This window comes from Schistocerca nitens, chromosome 11 (assembly GCF_023898315.1).
Source record: "Schistocerca nitens isolate TAMUIC-IGC-003100 chromosome 11, iqSchNite1.1, whole genome shotgun sequence".
Classification (NCBI taxonomy): Eukaryota; Metazoa; Arthropoda; class Insecta; order Orthoptera; family Acrididae; genus Schistocerca; species Schistocerca nitens.
In genome coordinates, this window is record NC_064624.1 from 59124886 (window position 1) to 59148856 (window position 23971).

Consider the following 23971-nt stretch of genomic DNA (forward strand, 5'->3'; position numbering starts at 1 on the left):
CGACACTATTGAGATATTAATACAACCGAGAAAAATCATTTAACCTTATTTTCAAATAAAATATTAGAGGTCAATTATATAGAGTATAAAAAGCAAGCGCAGAATCAGCGAATTCACAGTGCTTACTAAGTATTTGGTTGATTACAATGAACGGAATCCGAACGTCACGCCACAAAAATCAGCTTACAACTGTTTCCCCGGAGGGCGCAGACGTGAAATGATGGGTGTCGAGGTGCAGACCGCCTCGGTTGAGCAGGTTGACAATTTCTACAGCTTCCTTCACCACTGAATACCAGTAGGATGAGGCTGTGGCCAGTATTGTGCTGACAGCATATCGTGGCAGCTGGCCACAACCGTAAACAAACGAGAACTTCAAGGACTGCCAGAGGGGAGAGAAGCTGTGCGTCGGAATAAGCCCAGCCTCCCGCTCGACGGACTGCCATCCTACGTTCGCGTTCTGTGCGTCCACGAAGGCATAACTGACTCACGGTCATAGGGATCGCAGATTCCTTTTGTCGTCATGGGACTTATTCGAATCCCTTTATACACCAGGATTAGTCTTCACCCTTTTCAAAATAAGGAAAAACAATTCAACAAAAATTACATTGGAGTAAACAAAGCATTCGGTAGTGTCTACAGCGCAATTGTTTGCTGCGGCTGGCAGTATTACTTGAGGCCCGACTGCAACATATCTTACACAACCACAATTCACGACACGCCCGACTTAAACTGCCACGATGTGGTGTCCGTGTAATATGTTAATTTTCCCATAGAGTTGTCACTGGAAATGCGATGTTCAGATTTGTTTGTAATAGGCGCGTGTTATACTGGCCACAGCCGCATCCTGGTGACATTCAGTGGTCAAGGAGGCTGCAGAAATTAGCAAACAACGTGCTCAACCGAGAAGATTCCACCTCGAAAAAACCAGGGAAACCTCTGCGCACTAGAAATAAATATTGTCTTCACTGCCTTGCATGGCAACTATGACATTCATAACCTGTGCTTGACAGCGTAATACACTTCCTGCTGCGAAAATTGTGTGACAGCTGCACGTACACTAGCTTTCGAGGTGGCGAGAAAGCACTCACATGCGTCGTACCCACGTTTTTAATTTTTCTATTTACAGTTTTTTGGGGTTCCATGCATAATCAAGAGAACGCGAAAGAAACTTAGTAACAACCGAATCCCACTGAACGAAATCTTACGAATGTGTATAATTGCAGCTTACTCCGCTGAAAGCAAGAGAATATAAACATCTTTCATGCATGATACATACGCATACGCCTCTTTTTCTGATAAGCTGGATTTTTTCCAGCTTTACGAGTCACATTCTTCCGCTTCAGTACTTTCAAAGAGACGAATATTTTGGTAAATGTAATTATTTTCGCTTTGAAAGGAAATGTGTTAAGATTCTTGCCGTTTGTGGCTCAGATGTAACGATTTTTTCTTCTGTTGGGAAAAATTTTAATGATTTTGACGCTTTGTCTTCACGTGTATGGTTTTCCCTTCAGTTGCGGTCATGGTGGCTTATTTGGTAAGTTTAATATAGGTATTCCATTCCCTGCAAGTTTCCTACGTTCCACTCTCACTGATCTCGGTGGAAGTGTAACGAACAAAATTTCGCAATGTTGGGTAGATATACAACGTCTTTCTACAAAAGGTCACGTCTTCTAGTGTTTACGACAGAGTTTTTGTTCTTAAAGGGAAACTACGTTCTTCAATAAACATCAGAACGTTGCAAGAAACTCGTTATGAACAGTCCTGTAAAGTATCGTTTCGTATTTCCCATGGTCCTTGGGGAACTAAACACTGACATTTTAGCTATGGGTTTTTATGACATTACATACGCTCGATACTGTAAAAAGTTTCAAATCAACATGAAAGACACTATTCGCACTCGTCCGATATCTTAAGAAGTTTAGCTTGCTGGTCGCTTAGAGCGCTGTTATCACAATGGGCAACAAGAACTAGAAGCTTAGGGGCTTAATATTTTATCTACCGCTGATGATTGTTCCCTACCAAGTTATCTTTGATGCGTGTTTACTGTGCTTTAAAATCATTCAAGCAACTCCCCTTGACAATGGCTGGAAGGTTGTCAACCGAAATATCGTTACCAGAGTTAGTAATATCCTGGATGCATTCCCGAGGAATGTTGGGGCATGCGATCCGCTGGGAAAATTTAACGCAGCTTTACATTCCTACGCTACTGGCCATTAAAATTTATACACCACGAAGATGACGTGCTACAGACGCAAAATTTGACAGGATGAATATGCTGTTATGTGCAAATGATTAGCTTTTCAGAGCATTCACACAAGGTTGGCGCCGGTGGCGTCACCTACAACGATTTCCCATGAACAGCGGTCGACCGGCGTTGCCTGGTGAAACGTTGTTATGCCTGGTTTAAGGAGGAGAAATGCGTACCATCACGTTTCCAACTTTGATAAAGGTCGGATTGTAGCCTATCGCGATTGCGGTTTATCGTATCGCGACATTGCTCGCGTTTGTCGAGATCCAATGACTGTTAGAAAATGGATAATGCACGACCGCATGTTGCAGGTCCTGTACATGCCTTTCTGGATACAGAAAATGTTCCGACTGCTGCCCTCGTCAGCACATTCTCATCTCACTAATTGAAAACGCCTGGCCAATGGTGGCCGAGCAACTGGCTCGTCACAATACGCCAGTCATTACTCTTGATGAACTGTGGTATCGTTTTGAAGCGGCATGGGCAGCTGTACATGTACACGCCATCCGAGCTCTGTTTGACTCAATGCCCAGGCCGTTAGTACGGCCAAAGGTGGTTGTTCTGGGTACTGATTTCTCAGGATCTATGCACCCAAATTGCGTGAAAATGTAATCACATGTCAGTTCTAGTATAATATACTTGTCCAATGAATACCCGTTTATCATCTGCATTTCTTCTTGGTGTAGCAATTTTAATGGCCAGCAGTGTAGAAGAACTGTACATGTGGATGTATTTTCGACCTTAATAACTTAAACTAAGGGTTTTTCTTTTCATAGATTAGTCTACACCATAAATCACGTTGATTCTTTAGAATTTTCCGCTTTACAACGGCAAAGCCGGGCGAAACTACCAGATCGTCGTCCGCACATTTGAACCACCAATGCTTATTAACTGAAGTAAGGCCATCCGCGCACTGAATCGGCAACTGGTTGACAACGCAGTTTCGTAAACCGTGAAAAATGAGAAACACCGCAGTTACCGAGTGTGGGCGTATAGGGGGAAAGTACTGTTTGTTGCACCCGGTATGTAGAGTAGTTTCAAACTCGACAAAACCATGTGCTCTGTTATTGCACAGAAATGAGAAAGGTAAGAAAATTCTAGACTTATCCGTGCATCCAAAGGAAATTTGTTGCTTATTTGTAGCAGCAAAGAGCCGCAGACATACAGACTCGAAATTCGTAGCTTCCTATAGAACGATGTGGCATATTCGATTTCTTCCGCCATAACAGTAACTTACTTTCAAAACACTACGGTCTTTAGATTTATATACAAGGAAATAGGGTTTTGTTACTTAACGTGAGGCTTTCCAGCCGTTTCCGATTTTCGTTTGCACACAAATTAACTTGCAGAGCGACAATGGCGCTGCTATTCAAAAGAATACTCCACGTCTGGATTCTTTTGTACCTTTGTTCCTATGATATACAGGTAATTTTAAAGAAATTTTCAGAGGTGACAAACATCCCGCATACTTTTTTCCTCTGCGTAGCGCGGAAACTACGTGGCGTAGACTCCAGTAGTTTGAAATATTGAGCCATGCTGCCTCTACAGCCGTCCATAATTGCTGAAAAGCTGACGGGGCAGGATTTTGTGCACGAAATGAACCCTCCACCATGTCCCATCCCATCAATGTTCGATGGGAGTCATGTCGGCACTATGTGTCCGAAATGATTCGTTCGACTTCTAATGCTCTTCAAACCATTCGCTAACAAGTGTGGCTGGTGACATGACGCCTTTCCATCCATAAATATTCCATCGTTGTTTGAAAACTATGTCCATGAATGGCCACAAATGGTCCGAAGTTGGCGAACATAACCAGGGCTTAGTCCATTCCATGTAAATGCAGTCCACACCACTAAGGAACCACAGCCAGCTTCCACAGTGCCTTGTTCACAACTTTAGTCTTTGTTGGATTTGTGTCACTATCAATACCATCAGCTTTTACCAATTGAAATTGGGACTGATCTGACCAAGCCACTGTTTTCCAGTAGTTAACTGATCACGAGCCCTGGAGAGGCGTTTCAGGTGATATCCTGCTGTTAGCAAGGGCACTCACATGGGTTGTCTGAAGCCATTAACGGCAAATTTTGGCGCACTGTGCTGACGGATATGTTCGTCGTGCGTCCCACGCTGATTTCTGCGGTTTTTCACGCAGCGTTGCCTGCCTGGCAGCAATGATAACTCAGGCAAACGCCTATGCTCCGAAGCGAGCGCTGTTGGCCTCTACGCTGTCCGGGTAGGATGTAATGCATTAAATTTGATATTCTTGACACAGCGGATCTCGTAATACGGAATTCCTTAATCATTTCCGAAATGAAATGTCCCAAGGGTCTAGCTCCATCTACCATTTCGCGGCCGAAGTCTAATTCCCGTCGTGCGGCCACACTCATAGGAAACCGTTCCACGAGAATCACCTGAGCACAAATAACAGCTCCGATACTACCGCTTATGTGTATACCGCTATCCAATGACACTGTCGCATCAAGATTTTCCCCGTTCACAGGGTTTTGTCAAATCCCTCCTGCAAGAGCGGGCGGGTTTATTGCATAAAACTAGCTATACCCGGCGAACTTCGTTCCACCTCAAAATCTATTTGTTATAGTTGGCCGGCCGCGGTGGCCGTGCGGTTCTAGGCGCTCCAGTCTGGAGCCGCGCTGCTGCTACGGTCGCAGGTTCGAATCCTGCCTCGGGCATGGGTGTGTGTGATGTCCTTAGGTTGGTTAGGTTTAAGTAGTTCTAAGTTCTAGGGGACTGATGACCACAGCAGTTAAGTTTCATAGTGCTCAGAGCCATTTTGTTATAGTTTACCCGGAAAAGGTTTTGCCATGTAAATTATCTCTAGTCTATAAGAATAATGTATACGTGTAACAATGTAGACGTTTAACACAATCGCCATTGTTGGCAGGAGATCGTGATAATAATGGCCGAAAACTGTAGGGAGTGAGAAAAGACTTTGGGGGAAGTCCGGCAGTATCGGCCACTATTAGTTCTAGCGTTTCTACGGTAGATCGAGGGATTTAACAACTGCAGCCGATACACAGCTCATCCATGACCATACAAACATAGCGGCAATTTCGTGTCGAAACGTGTTCGCCAGCATTATGAATAATAGCAAGCGCACACGCATCGATTTTTATCGTACGTACAAATATTGTACGATTAAATTCTTTTAGAGGTACAAAAGTGAGCATAGGAACTTTTTTGTTCCACTACAAGAATTTGATCGAACGACTATTTCCGTACGATAAAAATCTGTGTGTGCGCTAGACCTAAATGTCGGTACGGCGAATGACGCGTGCTACCTAGTTAAACTTCTCGGTCTAGTTAAGTTTATTCAAAGAGGGATATTAGAGTCGTTGCTTTTGGTACGTTTTCTTTAATTACCTATCTATCGAATAGTGAAAGACTATCACCGGTACACAAATGGTTCAAATGGCTCTGAGCACTATGGGACTTAACTGCTGAGGTCATCAGTGCCATAGAACTTAGAACTACTTAAACCCAACTAACATAAGGACACTACACACAGTCATGCCCGAGGCAGGATTCGAACCTGCGACCGTAGCGGTCGCGCGGTTCCAGACTGTAGCGCCTAGAACCGGTAGACACCTGGCGGGGATAACTCAACTGATAATTCATCAGTTATCGACAGGGGTTGAAAATTATTAGATAAAAAAATAAAAAGTTCTGTCCAAAAAGCAAGAAAATCTTTGGGGTGGACCACCCTTATCGCTTAGGGGTATGAAAAATAGTTACGACCGATTCTCAGACCTACCGAAGAGACATGTAAAATTTAATCAGAATCGATCGAGCCGTTTCGGAGTAGTAAGGCAACAAATACTGACACGAGAATTTTATACAGGGTGTTACAAAAAGGTACGGCCAAACTTTCAGGAAACATTCCTCACACACAAAGAAAAGATTTTATGTGGACATGTGTCCAGAAACGCTCAATTTCCATGCTAGAGCTCATTTTAGTTTCGTCAGTATGTACTGTACTTCCTCGATTCACCGCCAGTTGGCCCAATTGAAGGAAGGTAATGTTGACTTCGGTGCTTGTGTTGACATGCGACTCATTTCTCTACAGTACTAGCATCGAGCACATCAGTACGTAGCATCGACAGGTTATAGTGTTCATCACGAACGTGGTTTTGCAGTCAGTGCAATGTTTACAAATGCGGAGTTGGCAGATGCCCATTTGATGTACGGATTAGCACGGGGCAATAGCCGTGGCGCGGTACGTTCGTATCGGGACAGATTTCCAGAACGAAGATGTCCCGACAGGAAGACGTTCGAAGCAATTGATCGGCGTCTTAGAGAGCACAGAACATTCCAGCCTATGACTCGCGACTGGGGAAGACCTAGAAGGACGAGGACACCTGCAATGAACGAGGCAATTCTTCGTGCAGTTGACGATAACCCTAATGTCAGCGTCAGAGAAGTTGCTGCTGTACAAGGTAACGTTGACCACGTCACTGTATGGAGAGTGCTACGGGAGAACCAGTTGTTTCCGTGCCGTGTGCAGCGTGTGCAGGCACTATCAGCAGCTGATTGGCCTCCACGGGTACACTTCTGCGAATGGTTCATCCGACAATGTGTCAATCCTCATTTCAGTGCAAATGTTCTCTTTACGGATGAGGCTTCACAATCGACATGTGTGGGCTGACGAGAATCCGCACGCAATTGTGCAATCACGTCATCGACACAGATTTTCTGTGAACGTTTGGGCAGGCATTGTTGATGTCTCGATTGGGTCCCATGTTATTCCACCTTCGCTCAATGGAGCACGTTATCACGATTTCATACGGGATACTCTACCTGTGCTGCTAGAACATTTGCCTTTACAAGTACGACACAACCCTCTCATTTACGGGGGCATTTGAAAGCTCTTGTATGCGCAACCCCGGTACCAAATGTAGAGTGTCTTCGTGCTCGTATTATGGACGGCTATGATATAATACGCCATTCTCCAGGGCTGCATCAGCGCATCAGAGATTCCATGCGACGGAGGGTGGACGCACGTATCCTCGCTAATGGACATTTTGAACATTTCCTGTAACAAAGTGTTTGAAGTCACGCTGGTACGTCCTGTTGCTGTGTGTTTCCATTACACGATTAATGTGATTTGAAGAGAAGTAATAAAATGAGCTCTAACATGGAAAGTAATCGTTTCCGGACACATGTCCTCATAACATTTTCTTTCTTTGTGTGTGTGAGGAATGTTTCCTGAAAGTTCGGTCGTACCTTTTTGTAACACCCTGTATATAAGGAAGAATGGGGCTGTTTTTTTGACTTCCTATGCAAATGCATTGTCCACCACCTGCTAGTTTATTTCCAACTAAAACCAATACGCATACAGCGCTGTGTGAAGACACTGCGCAACTCCGATCGCTTGATAAAACGGACGCAGAGTCCCTGGCAACTGGTTGGTAACGCGTTGCGAGCGATTTATTGGCGATACTGCAGTCGCGTTTTCTGCAGAGCCCTATTTAATCCACACACGAAGTGATTTCGCAAGCCATCTGCTACCGACTCACACCGGGCGATGGGTTTCATTTGAATCGCTACGTGTGCCGAGGGCCGTATAATACGGAGTATAAAAAAGAAAGACTGGATTGAGGATTTACTTTTAGGTAGAACGCAAATATTACACTGAAGCGCTAAAGAAACTGGTATAGGCACGCGTATTTAAATACAGAGAGATGTAAACAGGCAGGATACGGCAATGCAGTCGGCAACGCCCTTATAAGAGTCTCTGGCGCAGTTGTTGCTACAATGGGAGGTTATCAAGATTTGAGTTTGAACGTGATGTTTTACTCTTGAGCACGAGCGATGGGTCACAGCATCTCTGAAGTAGCTATTAAGTGGGGATTTTTCCTTGCTACCATTTACCGCGAATATAAGGAATCCGATAAAAATCTCCGACCCTTCAAGAACGGGAAGATGACTGAAGAGAATCGTTCCAGGTGACTTAAGTGCAGCCCTTCCACAAATTGCTGCAGATTTCAATACTGGGCCATTAAGTGACAGCGCGTGAATCACGCTACGATGCATCGATATGGGCTTCCGGCGCCGAAGGCCTACTCGTGTAGACTTGATGATTGCACGACCAAGTTTCACACCTCGCCTGGGCCCGTCAACGCCGACATTGGGCTGTGCAACACGAAACATGTTGCCTGATCGGACGGGTCCCGTTTCAAATTATCGAGAGGATGGCGACAACCTCATCAATCCATGGACCCTACATGTCGGCTGATGACTGCTCAAGCTGGTGGAGGCTCTGGAATAGTGTGGCGTGTGCAGTTGGGGTGGTATGAGACCCCTGATACGTCTAGATACTACTCTGACAGGTGACACGTTCGTAAGCATCCTGTGATCACCTGCACCCATTCGTGTCTATTGTGCAATCCGACGAACTTGGGCAATTCCAGGAGGGCAATGAGACACCCCACACGGCCAGAATTGCTACAAAGCGGCTGCAGGAACACACTTCCGAGTTTAAACACTTCCGCTGGCCACCAAACTCCCCAGATATGATTATTGAGCATATCTGGGATTCCTTGCAACGTGCTGTTCAGAACATCTCTCCCCTAGTACTCTTACGGTTTCATGGATAGCCCTGCAGGATTCGTAGCGCCAATTACCTGCAGCACTACAGGCATTAAATCGAGTCCATGCCACGTCGTGTCGCGGCACTTACGCGTGCTCGCCAGCGCCCTACACGACAGGTGTGCCAGTTTCTCTGGCTCTTCTGTGTATCTTTAGTGGAGAGTCATTGACAGATGAGGTAACTTCAGGCGTGCCCACGCAAGTTTTGTTTGAATCCTTTCCGTTCACGCCCTATTACCAACGGCCGACAATTTGAACAGTACCCCAGATCGTTATCTATCCATCCATACTCTGTAATGACGACTGAGAAAAAAGGTGCAAAAATTTTAACTGTAAACACAATAAGTCATCTGGGATCAGCCTTACACACCTTTGTGTAACTGTGTTTATGAAGGGGAATGAGCACACAGGTTGTCAAGGATAAGCACGTGGCGGTTTTAATCACTGGCAAGATGCGTGTCTACCTAGGTTTATGGAACATGTATGATTTATCTTTAACAAGGAGACGGCACGACCGTGGGGTCCGGGATTTGTCCGCAATTTTGTATGGTGAAAGAGAACCCCTAACACATCACGTGGTTAAAATATTAGGACGCACTACCCGGAAAATCCCGGGCAAAATCGATCGAAAGTTTCTTAGGTGACTTATAAGTATAAAATGTTTGTACACTGCCAAGCCGCAGTCTGGCTTCGGTGTTTAGGGCTCTGATTCTTCCTCCTGAGGTCTCGTGTTCGATTCCTCCTGAGGTCTCGTGTTCGATTCCTCCTGAGGTCTCGTGTTCGATTCCTCCTGAGGTCTCGTGTTCGATTCCTCCTGAGGTCTCGTGTTCGATTCCTCCTGAGGTCTCGTGTTCGATTCCTCCTGAGGTCTCGTGTTCGATTCCTCCTGAGGTCTCGTGTTCGATTCCTCCTGAGGTCTCGTGTTCGATTCCTCCTGAGGTCTCGTGTTCGATTCCTCCTGAGGTCTCGTGTTCGATTCCTCCTGAGGTCTCGTGTTCGATTCCTCCTGAGGTCTCGTGTTCGATTCCTCCTGAGGTCTCGTGTTCGATTCCTCCTGAGGTCTCGTGTTCGATTCCTCCTGAGGTCTCGTGTTCGATTCCTCCTGAGGTCTCGTGTTCGATTCCTCCTGAGGTCTCGTGTTCGATTCCTCCTGAGGTCTCGTGTTCGATTCCTCCTGAGGTCTCGTGTTCGATTCCTCCTGAGGTCTCGTGTTCGATTCCTCCTGAGGTCTCGTGTTCGATTCCTCCTGAGGTCTCGTGTTCGATTCCTCCTGAGGTCTCGTGTTCGATTCCTCCTGAGGTCTCGTGTTCGATTCCTCCTGAGGTCTCGTGTTCGATTCCTCCTGAGGTCTCGTGTTCGATTCCTCCTGAGGTCTCGTGTTCGATTCCTCCTGAGGTCTCGTGTTCGATTCCTCCTGAGGTCTCGTGTTCGATTCCTCCTGAGGTCTCGTGTTCGATTCCTCCTGAGGTCTCGTGTTCGATTCCTCCTGAGGTCTCGTGTTCGATTCCTCCTGAGGTCTCGTGTTCGATTCCTCCTGAGGTCTCGTGTTCGATTCCTCCTGAGGTCTCGTGTTCGATTCCTCCTGAGGTCTCGTGTTCGATTCCTCCTGAGGTCTCGTGTTCGATTCCTCCTGAGGTCTCGTGTTCGATTCCTCCTGAGGTCTCGTGTTCGATTCCTCCTGAGGTCTCGTGTTCGATTCCTCCTCTGGCACTTTTTCTTTCTGTTTCATTTTCTTTGGTTATTTCTGTGGTGTCACCGCTAGACACCACACTTGCTAGGTGGTAACTTAAATCGGCCGCGGTCCTGTAGTACATGTCGGACCCGCGTGTCGCCACTGTGGGATCGCAAACCTAGCGCCACCACAAGGCAGGTCTCGAGAGACTGAGGAGACCTCGTCCCCAGTTGTACGGACAACATAGCTAGCGATTGGACGTGCTAAGCCTTGCTCTCATTTGCCGAGAGATAGACAGCAGAATAGCCCTCTGCTAAGTTAACTGGCGACCACCTAGCAAGGCGCCATTTGTATCAGTGCCAATAGCTTACGAGTATGCAGGAGAGATGTATTCCAACAAGAGAATAAAGTTAAGTATTAAAAAGGCTACGTATTTTTCTTTAGTGCATTTATAAGTCTCATGTTCCAGACTTCACGCCAGTCTGCGTTAGCCTTGCGTGCCCTATCGGCTACAGCATTGTGTCTGGGCTGTATGGTCTAGACACAACAATTTCACCAATTATTCAGAAAGTTTCCCAAACCTAATTATCTTTAACAAATTAGTTACATTATTGAATAAAAATTATTTTCTTTTTGTCCAACAACACAATTCAATTCATGGCGGTGGTTTTCCATTTCTCATTGTAAAGTATATGAAGAGAAACATGCCTGTAATCAGAATAACAAAGTCGATTGGGAAACATTCAATTTATATATATAATAATTATAAACAAGAACCGCAGTGGTAATTATCGTAAAAACAAAACAATTTTTGCGACATCTTGCGTCACATACAAAAGCGGTTTTTTTTTACAATCACAGGGCGCTTGCAACAAATCTGTTCAAAAACATGCCCCATTAACATTTACGAAAATATTTAGAGTTTGACAATTTTGAGGCAAACCAGGCATATTAAATCACGTCTCGGAATATTGGTGACGATAATTGATGGTGAATTATAGAATGAATTTTTATACAATTTCCCTGGAATTAATTTCACGATTCTGCTGTAACAATGCGCTGCAATTCTGCAAGCAACAGAAGTGCCAGAGGAGGAATCGAACCATGGACCTCTGGCGTAAGGGTACGAGGGCTAACCATGTAGGGCAGACGGCAGCACGACAATGGACTAACATTTTATGCTCATAAGGTACCTAAGAAACTTTGGATCGATTTTTCTCGGGATTTTCCGAGTAGTGCGTCCTAATATTTTAACCACGTGAGGTGTTAGGGGTCCTCTTTCACCACACAAAATTGCGGACAAATCCCCGACCCCACGGTCGTGCCGTCTCCTTGTAAGTTGAAGTATGGATCCCGTACCAAGGACAAAAAGGTGATACTTTATGTACAAGAAAGCGAGCACGCGAATGGTGCCATTTTGAAACGGATAGCTGAAGGGAGCCAACACATATTGGGTTACTTTGTTTTGTTCATTATATTTTGCAGTGAATATCAGTAAGAGAATGTATTACAACGTAAATATTGGCTCTACAATTACCCTTCTGCCGTTTTAGAAAACGTGGTGGTAGCGGCAAGTTGTAGTGCATGTAGCAGGTCGTGTATCATACTTCGGCATTTGTAAACATAACGTCATCAAAATATTAGAGGCTCTGTCATTGCATCCAAGTTTTCTAGACTGATGTCAACTTAAAAGAACAGATCCAGCCAAAGAAGGCTGCGGATGAGACTCAGATGCTGGGGAAGACCTGTGTAAAGACAATTAACTATCAGCTGAACGTTCGCAGAATGGTTTCAACGCATCAAGAATGGTAATGATATTTCATGTAAAAATACAGCAACCAGCCACTTTTTAATGCGTTTTTATTTATGCCAATATGCATTTCGGGTTTGCACCCATCGTCAGCTGGCAAATTACATGGATCTTCAGATACTACAGTAGTACAATCTCGACAGCAGTTTGGATGCTGCAGCACAATCTAATATAAACCCAACAAATGCATGTAATAATATAAAACATAAAAATCTTAATTCTATCTTTGTTATATTGTAAATGTATGAATTACTGCTTTGTATAAATGTGTTATGTTAGTTTATTATCTTCAATACTGCAAAAAAAAAAAAGTATACATCGTACTCAGAATACTTCTATCACCCAAGTCAATGTTTAGAAAACAGTAGCTCATCTAAGAACCTCAAAACTTTCGTAAAATATAACTGTCCATAGATAAACCGTTTGTATGTGAACAAAAACTGTCAGTCGACAACATGGCGGATAACGCAGTGCGCCTGTGTAAAATGCGTGATGATAAGTGTTTGTGTTGTTGCAAAAAAGAGGAAAAGCCAAGAAAAAACAAGGAGAGGAGTATGTAAGTAAAATGAACACTGATAGTGCATAACTTTAAACTCGCGAAATTGAAGTAAATGATTGGAATCGTTGCTTTTGCACAGGCCTGCTGCAGCATCCAAACTGCTATCGAGATTGTACTACTGTAGTAACGGAAGATCCATGTAATTTGCCAGCTGAAGATGGGTGCAAACCCGAAATGCATATTGGCATAAATAAAAACTCATTAAAACGTGGCTGGTTGCTGTATTTTTACATGAAATATCATTATCCACGGCCACGCAGCTCAACAGTCCAAATAAAATGGACAAATTGTTAAGAATGGTAATTTTTACGTCAGAGTAGCATGGTGGCTAACTAATGTTTTCAAAGCTGCTGAAACCGACGGAGACAATCACAGATAGTTATCGAATGAGTGAACTAAGCACCGAAAGAAACTACGGCGACAGACATGATTTTGCAGTATACGTGACCACACGTTCGAAAACCTCTTCAGAACATACACCACCCGCCTCATTCCCGATTTTCGATCAATGACACACGGCCTGGCTGACCAGCACTTCCGGTCATATTAACAAGTGCGAAACTTGATCGATTTGTGGCTATCCTCAAAAGACGCCCAGTTCTTATGCCGCGGGATTCGTATGCTGCCCGAAAGGTGAAATGGCCAATACTTTGGATATTAACGTTTCCTAAGTTTATCACAGGCTTTGAGAAAAAAACGGCAGAAGCAATATTTTACTTAATAATTCCACGTATTTGTACACATTTTTGCTATGAGAGCCTTTTTCGACTATCTAAACTGAACAATCGAGTGCTAGGATGACCAGAAGAATGCTGATTGTTGACATGACGACGCGGTGTTTTCGCATGAAAAAACTCTGATAAAACTATTAATAAGTATGTGCATCGCGTCGCGCATCGGTGTGAAATTCAGAAGAACAGTGGTTAATATTGAGTAAACTTTGCCTTCTGTTTAACTACGTTTTAGAGCGTGTTCAATGAACGCAAGTAGTGTTACTGGTAAAAACTGCTTGTGCACCATATCAGGTTTGAAAATTTCTAGGAGTGCTGAGAATATATTTTGAATCATTCCCGACAATGGAGAAGAACGTTGTATGGTGTAATCTCGCTGCCGCGTATTTTAAATTGCACACACTCGGGAAGTGCAATCCTTCGACATTAAGCACACGACAATTGCGACAGTAAACGTACGTGCAGAAAATGTACGGCGGACCTGGAGACGTTTTCAGCGTTGCCCCCATCTCTGAATCCTGCAAGGTGATGAGGTGCACAAAACGCAAACTTTGGAAGAAGATCGTATGCAACAATCAGGCTCTTTGCAAAAGTAATGTATACAGTAGTACTTGTTTTCACCTTAACACAATCTCCTGTTCCAGTCGTAATATTTTACTTCGCCAATCTCTAACAACGTTGTCACTGCAACAGTACCAACATATTAAATTTATTGTTTCCTCCACATCCTCTACAACTAATTTCATAAAATGGGCAAATTCACAAACCGCTATAAGGCACCTCCGGGAACCTATCGTAAATGCTCTGTTCTGACTGGCCGAGAACTGCACCTCGCCCGGTATTTGTATTTGACAGCTAGTGCACACGTGATGTGGCGCTTCAATGTAATTCAAGTTAACTACATATTTCTGGGTGCATGCATGCTATTTAACATTGTATTATATACCAGTTGGAACTATGTCAGGTTATGTTTGTTCTAATTTCTTTACCTTGCTTTTTTCATGCAGGGGAATGGGAACAGAGCAAGTAGACGAATACAACTTATACTCTTGATTTTTGCAATAAACTTTATTCTTTGCCTCAGAATCAGTCACACACAATTCTTCCTGACTAACTCACAGCTCTGTCCCTTCGGTGTAGCAATGAGAACTACAGCACGGACACTAAATTAGGTCGAGGACATATTGTGTTAATTTCTTTGTCCTGCAGGAGAATCAAGGAAATGCTGATGGACAAAAGGCGTTAACTACCCGAGAAAATCTCATGAAGTATTAGGAGACAGCATTAGCACACTTCTGCCTCCTAAGTATTAAAGTCAGAGTTCGCATTTGCCCCTGGAAATGTTTTTGAATTTAAAACAGTTTCTAAACCTTTGTCTTACCTTTAAATAATCAAACCTTGCACCATCCCCAAGTCTCTTCCACATATACAATCTTTCTTAATTCATACCCTGTTAAGGAGTAGAAATTGAAAATGTACATGCCAGATCTGACATTTGTGAGAATGAAAAGTATCTGCACACAACTGATTTGTATAAATAAAGGTAAACTGATAAAATAGAATTTTACTGCTCAACAAAGCACAGAAAAAAATGAGAATTTAGAAAACACATAATTTATTAAAAACATTCGAAGTGCCATACCAGCAAGCTGGTTCTAAGCTCCAACAGGAAACTTTTCACACACAATGAATACTGAGTTTCATTTGTGATAATACAAGTACAGAAATGCAGTAGCGACCTTTCATGTAGAACAGTAGTAAAGAAAACTATTTTCATATCCTTTAAATACTGCATGTCCAGAGGGAAGCACTGCTTGGCACAAAGTCCACGAGTCATTTAACACATGTTAGAAATGCTTTCCCCACGACTGCCACCTGGACCTAGTCTAGGAACATGCAACACAGCTGAGAACACGATAGCACTGAAAAAGCTTTGTGTGAAACTGGCACCGAACATTTTCGACTTCCACTCCACTTACTGAATTATGCTCCCTTCCCTCACAGTATCTTATTACTTTACATTCTCTTCCTTTTCATGAGATACAATACTAGTGCCCCATAGTTTTAAAATTAACATTGTTATTTGATAAAATCTAATGTAAATGAAAATAAAAATACTAGCTAGAAGCTTACCAGTGACGTCACGATTGCTAGATCCATACACTATACATTTAGCAACTCTTATTACACTAACCTCTAAATATTTTGTATTAACTGCACTGAAATTTAATTTTCAAATGAGGCTTTGAGTTTCACAGAAAATTGTCTCTTACAACTTTAGAAAACTGACCTTCAAATCTTGTATCGATAAGAGTCAGTCAGCATGGTATGCTTGTTGATAAGGATCCCATACTGCAAAGCAATACCCAAAGGAGAATTTACAACCATAGTGCAGGCAATCTATTTATTAGTCTTGTTGCATCTTCGATTTGTTCTGCCAATGAAACGCAGCCTTTGGTTGCCCTTCCCCACAACATTTATAGTTATCCACAATTGTGATCCTTACATATTTAGAATTGACAGACTTCAGATTTATGTGGATTTACCATGTAACAAATTCAATGGGGATCCCTCTTAGTACTCATGTGAATGACAACATGTTTTATTATTTAGAGTCTACTGCCACTTTTCACCCTGTAATTTTGTCTGTATCACTTTGTAATTTAGTCTGTCTTCTGATGACTAGACGGTAAACAATATTTGCTTACAATCTAACAAGGCTGTTTACTGTTTATATAGATTAAGAACTTCAAACAGTCTGCAGCACTTGCAGAAAACCAGATGCAACTTTTTTACTTTCCATTAATTACTAGAAATTTACATTACAGGAAATCACAAATCCAGTCGCCCTACTGCAATGATATTCCATAAGCACGCTGTTTGATTAAAAGATGATTAAAGTATCAAAATCCTTCTCGAATAAACTATCATTTAAAGCGTAACATTTATACTAGAATACACAGATCATTTGCATCTGCTCAGTAGTTCTGTAACATTACTTCAACTCTGGTGACAATATCTGTAAAAATCGTCTAAAAATATTATGAAGAGAAAATGTCATCAGGCTGCCAGCAAAAGTCTCTACTTGTCAGCTGATAGAGATGTTTGTTTCAATGTCACACGAACAGTCTACATCAAAGATCCGGGGAGCGGGTGTCATGTCATCTAGTAACTATGTTATGTAGTTAAACCTCAACAAACTGTCAGATGCGGAAAGAAAACATCAGTTCCTATCACAAAGTGCATACGCCGATTGCCAGAATTTGCCTGGAAGAAAAATTTCACAAATGACTGCTTTTGATCATCTATTATAATTTTTATGACTTAAGAATGCTAGTACATGAATTGGGAGAAAAATTATGTCAACTTTTTGCAACTTGCCACATTCAACCTTTAACTCCATCTAATTTACGAAGCAAACTTTTCTTTTAACCATCTGCTTGATCCCACAACCAATCACACATCTCTTAATTGACAGACATCAAGGGCTGCTTCTTCATATTCCACAAAACGTATTTCCAACAGGTATTAGGCCAAAGTACTAAGAGCAAAAAATTGGAAATGCTATGCAAAATATCTTTGCTTTAATACAAAAAGAGCTTAAAGCAAGAAAAATTAATGGTTGTTATCAGTTTAAAATGAGCCCACTAAATCTGATTTGGGAAAGTAGTGTACACCTAAGCACAGAAACAATCATTAGACACAGGGGGATATTCTGCACAGATTGTTAAATACGAACAGCAATGTTCCACCAATGTTGAGCCTCCATAAGCTCTGAGACGAAATAAGCTATTGGCAGGAAGCCAGACCAGACATGCTGTATCTAAATTTAGAATGAGTTTTTCAGCCTGAACTGTCTGCTCATTGCAATTTTAAGTGCATTTGCTTCACATGGCCATTCTATCAATTCTTGTAGTAGATGCAGTAAAAGTTAAGATTTGCACTGTCATTAATTTTTATTACAGAAGCAGTTTTCAGAGGCACAATAAAACAAAGTTACTTTGCCCAGAGCTAAATGCCGTTAAAAGTTAACAGAATTTGAAGTTTAAACAGAGTTTGTCACTAAGATTTATCATTTTTTCGCAAGATTAATGAAGGCCAATTAACATTCCTGTAGCGCCTCAAAACCACCGATTAGAATTACAGGACTTATAAAAGTATGAATACACAGCGTAAAATGTTTGATGTGAATTAACTGCAGTACCCAATAATGTGGAACACAACACAAAATGATTGCGTTTAACTACCCTGCTTCCCTCAACAGATATGAGGTTTACATGTCTGCTTCGCACAGACAGGTAAACAATATAATTTCAAATTCGGCGAAAACACTCCTAACAGCTGTTAATTCTACAATAACCGTAACATGAATTAATTTCTTCTAAGAATACGAATAAAAGATGCAATTTACAGTGAAAATTGAAACGTTGCAACGAGAGTCTAAATAATGGACTTTCAAACCATTAACTGCGGAAAAAGGCAATTTTTAGTTTTGTCACAATACTTGTAAAGCGCCTCAACGTGCACGAAAAATAATAGAATTTAATGCTTGAGATTTACGGGAAACTTAAGCTATTTCAATGCAAGTTTTGTAATTTATTCTCAAAGTTGGCAGTTCTATATTTTTCTTTTTTTTTCTGTTGTTGCCGGGGTATGATAAACTAAATACACCTAGGCAACTGTGTCAATTTGAGACAGACACAAGAAGTTCAACATGAAGATATCCCACTGCGATAGTTTGTAAATCTAGGTATGGCAACAAAAAAGTATTACAGATCTTAGACACGTGGTGCAACGGGGCTTTTCGGGGTTGTTAATAGTGAAGTGTCAGTAAATAATCACGTTTCATTCACAAAATTTTTCCTTCAGCTCAAGGCGGAAACGCGTACTACAATTTTAGCATCAAAATCGTTCGTCAGCTGTCCACTCATTACTAAGCACATATCGAAATTATACTGAAACTAAAGAAATAACTGCCTCCTGCCTGTGTTCTGATGAAATAGGATGTCATAATTCCAAAACGTTCGTTAGAATAGTCGATATTTGAACAGCGTGAAATACAGCAACTATTTACCTGTTTCTTTGGAAGCCTACTATTAAAAAATAATCCGATCACACGAACGTTATTCTCCAGTACTATCATATAATTTCATAAAATTATCTTCGAAGAGAAGCACGTGTTGAGAGCACTTTAAAATGGAGGCGCGCTCATCCGATCTGTAGCGATGTAAGCAGTTCATACACATTTTCCTAAAATTAAATTATTATCGTCTCAATACTTACCTAGTACGTGCTTTTGTTGTACTACAGCCTTCGGTTGTTCGGGCTGCTTCTCCGGGTCAGCCATGACGTTCCGGGTGGTGGTAAAGGTGTTAAAACACGCCGAACCGATGTTCTCCTTCCTCCTTGCAGCTTTGTTAATTTCCTTCTCAACATGGCGCGTGGACATTCACATACATAGGAACTCCCGAACACTCCCATTGGTCGCTTCGTGATGACGCAACACTTAGCTTTGTGATTGGCCGATATTTACGCGTCACAGATGACTACAAGAAGACGTAATTTCCAAACATGTTCCATGAAATCGATTGAAATATGATGTATGCAGGACACTGCTGAACAATAATTTCCAAAAACGTAGGTTGCAGTAGAATCTAAAACAACTAGCAGAATGAGAACGAACTTAAAGAATGCAGTAGCTTTGCGACTTCAATACTCTTTGATACAAGGTATATGCCATTTCGTGGCTGGTGGCGAGCGTAAAGAATCAAACTAAAAGTTGACGATGCATCATGATAAATATACCCACCGTAACCGTGATTTTTATCGGCATAATAATTTTATACCCTACCTGTTATTGGTTCTAGTTAATAGCCCAGAATACATCACTGTCAATCATATTGACACAAATTTTCGTAACAGTTTCAGCCAACATTATTATTTGGAAACAGTTTCATGTTAGGGTATTCAGTCTGATTTTTAATACAGCAAGGTAACGTCTAGTTGCCAACAAAGGCCTTCTAAGAAAGACGCAAAATATAAAAACTCATCTTTACATGAGCTTTGCTGCAAAAAGTTGTGATAAACAGGAGAGTGCGATACTATGTGTGTGGGGGATTGACCAGTGAAGTAAGTCTTCTAACGATAATGACACTGTAGAAGCAATGTCCAAATGTTTCGTGAGCAATTCAGTGAACTGATAATGTAATATGTGGTGTTTTATTAAGCTACACATAACTACAGACAACCGTATCTCTTCATGGAATTTGAATTCAATATGAAGATGAATACTCTTTCCACCTCAGTAGATTTTGACAACACCTGGCAGATAGATACGTGCAATATCCTGCACCACACGCTGTGATTCATGACTATTGCCTCAACACAGCCTGTGTGTCATCAGATGGTGCAAGGTTGTCATTGTGCTCGCTCAAATTGAATTATAACTTTGTCTCATAAAAGGTTCCATGTCTGTTCTTGTGTCACTGTTGATTAGTATAACATAAGGAGTGTACCACCAGTATATTGAATATGTACTGCAGTATTTTGATGCTATAACCGAAGATGGGAATGAATCAAGCAGTATGGCATGTCATGTTATGTTTGACGGATGCAAGAAAAGAAACTAATTTCAGAAGTGACTGGTTTCAGCTAGAAGAGAGGCAATATTAAGTCAGTACTCACCATGAAAAGCTGACTGTAGAAACGGTGTGAACAGCTACTCTTGAGTAAGGTAATTAAAATTAGTTAAAAGGATAGTAGAACCTTACGGTAGATATATTTTCTCTGTCAACCTAGCAACATACAAGTAATCTCTTGGCTTGTGGAACAGCTGTAATTTGTCATAGTTTACTTTCTTGTTGTCTTTGGCACTTGAGCAAAGACAGAATGCATTGCATAACCGTGGACAGGTCACAGAATTCCTCTAGATTATGATCAGGCACTTTTAAAATCTAACATATTATCAAAAGAAATATGCAACCTTATAAATGTTTATATAATAATTTATGACATCAAAAATTCGAGCGAGGTGGTGCATTCGTTAGCACACTGGACTCGCATTTGGGAGAACGGTGGTTCAAATCCGCGTCCAGCCATCGTGATTTAGGTTTTCCCTGATTTCCCTCAATCTCTTCAGGCAAATGCCAGGACGGTTCCTTTGAAAGGGCATGGCCAACTTCCTTCCCTAATCTGATAGGACCGATGACCTAACTGTTTGGTCCCCTCCCCCCAATCATCAAGATTTCCTTTTAACTACTATTTCACAGCACTAGTTTTGATAGTGTTTGCCATCTCCAGACGTGATTAATCCATTAACAGCTTCATCATGATGTATAATAATTCAAGTTATGCATTCTGAACATCATGGTGTCACATAGTGAAAGGTGCACAACTTCAATTTTTATACATAATGGTGAATTTTTACTGAAATAACCACGTATGTAAATGGTAATAAACTGCCTAAACTGAGTATGTGAAATAGTAGTTACAAGGTGATCTTGATGTAATAAATTATTATACGAAGATTGGAATTTAAATAGTGGCAACTATTTATTCACTACCAATACAAAAGAATTACATGGTTGCACCTGTTACTGTCCTTCAAAGTATTCACCAGCGTTGTGTAGAACCTGTTGCCAGCAATGTGGAAGGTGTAGTATACCGTTAGCAGAGCCTGTTCTGTTGGTGGTGCGAATGGGGTAGTTTACTGCCTGTCGAATCTCTGGAACAGTTCTGAAGGGAATGCCACGAAGTGGTTCCTTCACCTTCGGAATAAAATCAAAGTCACAGGGACATAAGTCCGGGGAGTATGGTGGACGGTGCAGTACTTCCCAGTCCCATCGACCAAACAAAGCAGCCACAGCTTGCGCTGTATGCGCCCGCGCATTGTCGTGCAAAATGATGGATGGGTTGCACAGAAAGTGTTGCCGCTTCTTCTGCAAAGCTGATCACAGGTGATGCTCCAAAAATGAACAGTAATACTGTGCATTGGTGGTCTGCCGTGGAGGAACATATTGTTTTAGGATAACACCATCACAGTTGTACACGAGAATCACCGTAACTTTCACCATACTGGGACTCTGACGCACTTCCGACCTTCGCAGTGACCCATAGTGACTCCATTCGTTGGATCGGCATTTCAGTTTTGGATTTGTGGCGTTTACTTCAGAACTGTTCCAGAGATTCGACAGGCAGTAGACCGCTCCATTTGCACCACCAACAGAACAAGCTCTGCTAACGGTATACTACGCCTTCCACATCACTGGAAACGGTTTCTACACAACGCTGGTGACTACTTTGAAGGACAGTACCAGGTGCAAACATGTAAATCTTTTGTATCGGTTGTGAATAAATAGTTGCCACTATTTAAGTTCCAACCCTCATATATTATAAGGCACTCCTATCAGATTCTATATTGAATTTGCAGCAGAGTTACCCCTCTTCTAACTATAATCTATCGTAGATCCCTCGAATAAAACCTACAACCTGTAGTTGAAAGAAGGCACGATGTAAGTCGAGCAATGCATTACAGCAGATTACTGTTCTACTTTTAAACATAATCAGTCCTGTTCCATCAAACATATTGATGCCCACCTGGCAAGATATACTATGACTCCACTCAGTGCAGCCAACTGTACAACTGCCAGTGTGGAGTGCCCGTAAGCTTCTTTCTACGAGTGCCAGCAGTCCCTGGGGAAGTGATTTATGCTGTGTGCCAGTAATTAAATTAGTAGTGAGAGAAGTGCAGTATCTTTCTGAACTATTTGCAGAGATTTATGAAGAATTTGTCCCTGTGCTTTTCTCGCATTAGTATTGTTAGCAATTCATATCTGTATTCCATATAGTGTTAACACACCTTGTGGCACTGCGTTGCCGACGATTTATGAGGAGAGCTGTGGATGGGCCACTATAAGTTCGTGAGAAACCTTGTAGCATTTTGTGACAGGGCACCGGCACGTTTTGCTGCTGATACAAGATGACATGTAATGTCCCAATTTTGTCCAAGATGGATAGGCAGAGCAGGTATGCATCTTGTCCACCAATCCCCTGAATTACTCTGTGTGGAGTCATCTTGAAATACAAAAGAATGAAAAGTTTGTCATTAGTTTAATAGTATTACTTGCAGTACCATTTGTGGCTATAACTTGTTGTACAGGAGCAAGTTAATAATACAATAAACCACTTTTTTGTTTATACTGAAAAGTCACAAAGTTTATTGTACTACAGCAAATGCAATATCATTTTGAAATGTACATATAAATGTGTGATAACTTTTTTTTTTCCCAAATTGCCTTCAGTAAATTTGTCTACGGAATAATGGCAATTGTCTACTAAATCGTACAGTCATTGTTTCAATGAGTTGAGCTCCATGTTAAACATATTGCACTGCCTTTTGTCACAACACTGTTACAGAAGCAATGAATACAGCATGCCAAATTTAAAAGTATGCAGAACCACCAAGATTGGTTTTAGAGAAGCTCAAAATTTAGCACGAAATTCCACAATGAAAACTTGTCTCGAAATTTGTCAGAAAAGTCACAGAGATTCGGGTCGTAGGTAAAGTACACCGACGGCAAGATGCAATCGATACCTTCACTTTGCTGTAACATTCGTGATGTCACTGGTAATAGTGCCACTAAAGCAGCGTTATGAAACATGGTTTTCTGAAATTCAGTTACCAAAATAGATGAAATAAATATTCCAAAATCTGAATCGAGAACAGCTGCCAACACACGTAACTTAAGCTAGATAACCTCAGTGTAGCAAAGCAGCTTAAGTCACTTAATGGCAAGTCCTCTGGTCCAAACTGTAGACCAGTCAGGTTCCTTTCAAAGTATTCTGATATAATAGCTCCATACTTAGCAATCGTATATAACTGCTCACTCATTAAAAGATCCGAAAAAAAACTGGAAACTTGCACAAGTAACACCAGTACCCAATAACGGAAATAGGAGTAATCTGCTGAATTACAAATCCGTGACACTAATGTCCACCATCCATGCACCACGGACTTTGCTGCCCGGGGAGTGGTTTGCACACCTCAGCAATACAGATAGCCCTACCACAGGTGCAGCCACAACAGAGGGGTATCTGTTGAGAGGCCAGACAGATGTGTGGTCCCTGAAGAGGGGCAGCAGCCTTTTCAGTAGTTGCAGGGGCAACAGTTTGAATGATTGACTGATCTGGCTTGTAACACTAACCAAAATGGCCTCGCTGTGCTGGTACTGCGAACGGCTGAAAGCGAGGGGAAATTACAGCCGTAATTTTTCCGAGGACATGCAGCTTTACTATACCTTTAAATGATGATGGTGTCCTCTTTCATAAAATATTCTGGAGGTAAAAT

The 23971-nt window shown here is 41.9% G+C and overlaps 1 protein-coding gene across 2 annotated transcripts in view; it reads right to left on the reverse strand.

Moving 5' to 3' along the window:
- Positions 1–19068, reverse strand: part of LOC126213282 (Y-box factor homolog) — a 119384-nt gene extending 100316 nt beyond the window's left edge. For both annotated transcript variants that reach the window (XM_049940944.1, XM_049940943.1), the window contains exon 1: positions 18910–19068. In XM_049940944.1, coding sequence (XP_049796901.1) covers positions 18910–18973 — 64 coding nt within the window. In that variant the 5' untranslated portion in view covers positions 18974–19068. The remainder of the gene's footprint in view (positions 1–18909) is intronic.
- Between the last annotated feature and the right edge of the window lie 4903 nt (positions 19069–23971).